The sequence below is a fragment of the Sus scrofa genome, chromosome 7 (assembly GCF_000003025.6).
Source record: "Sus scrofa isolate TJ Tabasco breed Duroc chromosome 7, Sscrofa11.1, whole genome shotgun sequence".
In the NCBI taxonomy this organism is placed as follows: Eukaryota; Metazoa; Chordata; class Mammalia; order Artiodactyla; family Suidae; genus Sus; species Sus scrofa.
The window spans coordinates 94,054,363-94,059,191 of NC_010449.5; the positions used below are offsets into that span (position 1 = coordinate 94,054,363).

The following is a 4,829-nucleotide window of genomic DNA, read 5'->3' on the forward strand; positions in this document are numbered from 1 at the left end:
TGACAGAATACTTTTTGATACAAAGAGTAGTAATATATTTTTGGATTCATCTTCCAAGGCAAAAAAAAAAAAAAAAAAAAAAAGCAAAAAGAAACAAATGGGACCTAATTAAACTAGAGTTTTTGCACAGCAAAGCAAACCATCAACAAAACAAAAAGACAACCCACTGAACAGGATAAAATATTTGCAAATGATATGATTGATAAGAGGTTAATCTCCAAAATATATAAACAGCTCACATAACTCAATATCATAAAAAACTACTCAATCAAAAATGGGCAGAAGACCTGAATAGATGTTTTTCCAAAGAAGACATACAGATGGTCAACAGGCACATGAAAAGTTGCTCAACATCTCTAATCATCAGAGAAATACAAATCAAAACAAGATATTGAGGGGAGCTGAGAAGATACAAGAAGCTGAGGAAGGGAGCTTGCCTGAACAGTACAATTCCGAGGGCAGTCTCCTAATCAGAAAAAGAAGCCTGCCTGAATGGTGCAGTTCTGAGGACAAGCTCCTAATCAGGAAAAGGGGCCTGTATGAACGGTACAATTCCGAGGGCAGGTTCCTAAACAAGGGGATGCCTGCCTGTACGGCACAATTCCGAGGACAGGCCCCAGAAGACAATATAAGGTTCGCCTGCTAACATACGTGGAAAACTAAATTTCCCAGGAAATAATTTCCATTTTGTGTTGCTGAGTGGGGAGTGTTCCATGGATAACTTAGTCTTTTCTGTTATTCACTTGCTGATATTCAGTTTTCCTCAGTCTTTCCTGATTATTTACTTATTATTCTTATTTCCCATTCTTATTTTCCTGTGGTGATTTGTGATTTAACAAAATTACAACAATAATATAGTAAGAATTTCATCCTGAAGGACTTTCCCCTATTTAAATCCAACTTAGTTAAAACATAGTGTTTATCTATTAATTAGTTATACAGTAAACTTTAGAGTTAGAGTGATCTCCTTAGTCAATCATATCTGAAAATCAGCTTTGTTCCACCAACTGAATTTTAATTGGCACAATTCTTAGCCTTTTGTTCTTCCATTTTTGCCTTCTCATTATAGATGTTAGGCAACATATTTTTTGTTTACTCATATTTTGCAACCTGAGATACCATGATTTGTTACTACCTCAAAAGTCCCTTCATATAAATCCCTTTAGCTGCCTCTCTAACCTTGGAAATCTCTATAGCAATTGTGGTCCTATAGCTTCCGGCTGTTAAGCATAGCCTCCTGGCTTCTATAACATCAAGGGACCAAGTTAACAAACACTACTCTGCGATAAGCTGTACTATCAACAAACTATCCTATAGAAGAGATAAAACTGAACTCCTTTTAGATGCTGCTGCTCCTTGTATCACTGCATTCTTGATGGGTTCGAGCTTGACATAATACACGTGATGTGGTATGCCCACTAATCTCAGCCTTGTTCTTCCAATTTAGCATTTCCACTTTGTCTAGGATGATCTATTACTTTCTCCCTTTATTTAATAACTTCTGTAGAAGTGAATGTGCCTCATCTGGGGTGGGATCTTTGCTAAGGTGGCAAGTCCCACATCTCAAGAAAGCACCCCAAATCAATTAATTCATGCTTACCTCAATTTATATCCAGCACTCTTTTATATAATAACAGCCTCATCATCCAATCTCAGGTATACTGTCCTGTCTTTAGCCACTACACGCTACCTAATTCTTGCAGCAACATGAGTATGTAATCTCATCCCTCCCTTATCAGGGCTTGTATATCTTTTACCAGATTGTGCTAGATCTGGCACAAGAGCACAGATATAAAGTATGGCAGCCAGGAAGAGAAATGGGGAGAGTCTTTAAGGGTTCCTATCAATCTACACAGCCAATACCTTTAGGGGCATCCACTTAGATGTCACCATCTCCTGTAAAATGATCCTGAGCTTTCCCATCTGAGCCATGACAATGTAACAGACTTGCTCTGCATGAGCATGTAGAAGTTTAGAGCTCTTGGATTCTATCTCTACCTATGATTGCTCCTCAGCCACAATTTCTCCTGCCCCCTAGGAGATAAGGGCCACCTGGGCTGAATGGTTTCCTAGGGAGTTGATTTCTTTAGCAATTCTAAGATGTACTGCCTCACCTTCACCAAAAATCTCCCTGAACTGTTCATCATGGTTATTACATCACTTTTTTTTTTCTTTTTGCTGTTTAGGGCCATACCTGCAGCATATGGAGATTCCCAGGATAGGGGTCTAATCAGAACTGCAGCTGCCAACTTACACCACAGCCATAGCAGTGCCAGATCTGAGCCACGTCTGCAACCTACACCACAGCTCATGGCTACGCTGGATCCTTAACCTACTGATCAAGGCCAGGGATGGATCCACAACCTCACGGTTCCTAGTTTCTGCTGTGGCACAATGGGAACTCCTTATATCACTTTTGATAGCAGTAGGCACTGTCACCACAGGGAATCCTGTCCTGCACATAAACATCTTCTGGACATTGATGGGATGTCCCATTGCACCACTCTGCAAGGTCGCGTTCATTGACCTGATGTCTACAGAGTTCCCCTGATGGCACGAGCTAACTTGCAATCTTTGCCTGTTCTAGCTTTTCATTGAGAAAACATTGCCATGATTCCAACGGCCAGTCCCAGTCAAAATCACCTAAGAACACAACTCCTGATAAATGGAATCCACTCTGCGGACCACACAAATACATCCTCTGCACCTCTGAGATGTTACTTTGGGAATAAAAGGAGAGAGGCAAGACTCACCGCCGCTCCCCGCCCCCCTGCCCGGGGTCCTGAGATGTCTGTCTCCTGTCTTTCCCATGAGTCATATCTGTGCTCAAGAAACACAAAGAGGGCTAACTCAGGGGGAAAACGGAGCTTTATTTGCAGCTTACGACAATGAACCGTAGATAGGAAAGTGTTAGGGATTACCTTTGCTTGATGGCAAAGTTTCTGATACTGACAGAAGGGAAGGTCTCTCTGCATTTTTCTGTCAACTGTCAGAAATGGGCTCAGTGTCAGGTATGTAGTAAAACTTCTACTGCCAATAGACTAAAACTTAATCGTGTAGAGGATATTAAGTTACAGGCATGTTCTTAATCTGAAGAATGAGCCGTAGTCTTCTTGGGCCCGAAACGTTTTCGAAGGTGCATAAATATAGCAGCCAAAGGTAAAAGCAAAAGAGACAAACTAAGAGTCACAACTAGTGGCAAGAAAACTCTTCTGGCGGATGCCGGGCCACTGTCAACACTACCTCCATTGCCTCTGTGTAGGCAGTAGGGTGGGGACCACCCATAGCTGCAGTGGCAGTGATGCTTATTATTGCAGATCCCATTCATGTGGCAGGTGTCAGGCAGGCAGACTTGTGACAGGAGAGACAGACTGACGCACCTCTTGTGTATGCAGAGCTTTCCTGGACCACACACTGTGCCATCTTTCACTTCACCGGCATCAGGTGTATTCATCCCTAAGTGATAGTCGATACTCCAGCAGGTGACATCATTGATGCGGGTGTACTGCAAAGTTGAGTGATCCCTCAGGTGGGGAATATCTCCCACATTCTCACACTGAACTCTCCCACAAAAGCTGTCTGAAATAGGACATTTTAGGTATGTCGTGCCATTGATGCCACAGTGGCCAAAACGATTTCCCTGGGAGTTGATTTCTTTGTAGCAACGCTGGGATGCACTCTTTGCACCTTCACCAAATATCTCCCTGCACTGTTCATCATGGTCATTACAGCTCTTTTGATAGCAGTAGGCACGCTCACTACAGGGAATCCCATCCTGCACATATACATCTTCTGGGCACTGATGGGATGTGCCATTGCACCACTCCGGAAGGTCACATTCATTGACCTGACGTCTGCAGAGTTCCCCTGATGGCATGAACTTGCAGTCTTTGCAACAAAGCCCAAAAGCACAAGCAGCCCCAGGCCTCAGCGTGCAGTTCAGCAGACAACAGGGATCTTGTTTACACTGCTTTACAGATCCACAGTCACACTTCTCTTCTCCTTCAACCACACCATTCCCACAGTGCTCCAGCATAAAGACTGTCCCTGGAATTGGAGGATTGTGCAGACACGATCCCTGGTTGAAAGCGGTCTTTGTAAAATCTGCATAACTACAATCGGTGAATCTCTCTGCTGGCACTCTGATAGCATTCATGATGCAAGCACTTTGCCCACACAAACAGGATTCTTCATCATGCTTCATTCCCAAAGTATGACCCAACTCATGAGCTACAGTGAGGGCAAAAACAGACCAGGGATCTCCTCTGAAATTATTAACTCCGCAATTGAGAGGAGGACGACATATTCCTGCAACATAGGCTATACCAAGTACACTTATAAGTGAACTTTTAATGAAAACATGTGCAGCATCATACTGTAGCTGGGAAAGACCGATTTGTTTCCACTGAGAGAATTCTTCTATCTTTATTAGTAATTTGTTTCCTCTTGTGTTTTTTAAAATTTGTTTTTAGTGTGGGTAAATGTTTATAAATTGTATTTATATTTTCAAATAACTAGCATTTGGTTTCAGCGATTTTCATCTATTTCCAGCTTTCAATTTCATTATTTTCTGCTTTAACTTTTATTATTTCTTCTCTTCAGCTTAATTTCGATTAAATAGTAGATTAATTCAGATCTTCTTTCTAATGTATGTAATCAGTGTTATAAATTTTCCTTAACATTGCTTTTACTGCATCACTTTCATTTTCACAAGCTGTAGGGTTTACAATCTTTGGAATTTATGTTCCATAATGTTTTCTATTTGATAAATATTCCATGTGAGTTTTAGAAGAATGTGTGTGTCCTTCTCTTTTTTTATTCTGAAATTT

The 4,829-nt window shown here is 41.4% G+C and overlaps 1 protein-coding gene across 1 annotated transcript; it reads right to left on the reverse strand.

The window, feature by feature from the left end:
- LOC110261757 (disintegrin and metalloproteinase domain-containing protein 21-like) lies at positions 2,380-4,462 on the reverse strand (the record flags this gene model as incomplete). The annotated part of the gene is made up of 1 exon (XM_021100077.1): positions 2,380-4,462. A coding segment is annotated over one exon (1,377 nt), but the record flags the coding sequence as incomplete, so codon positions are not given.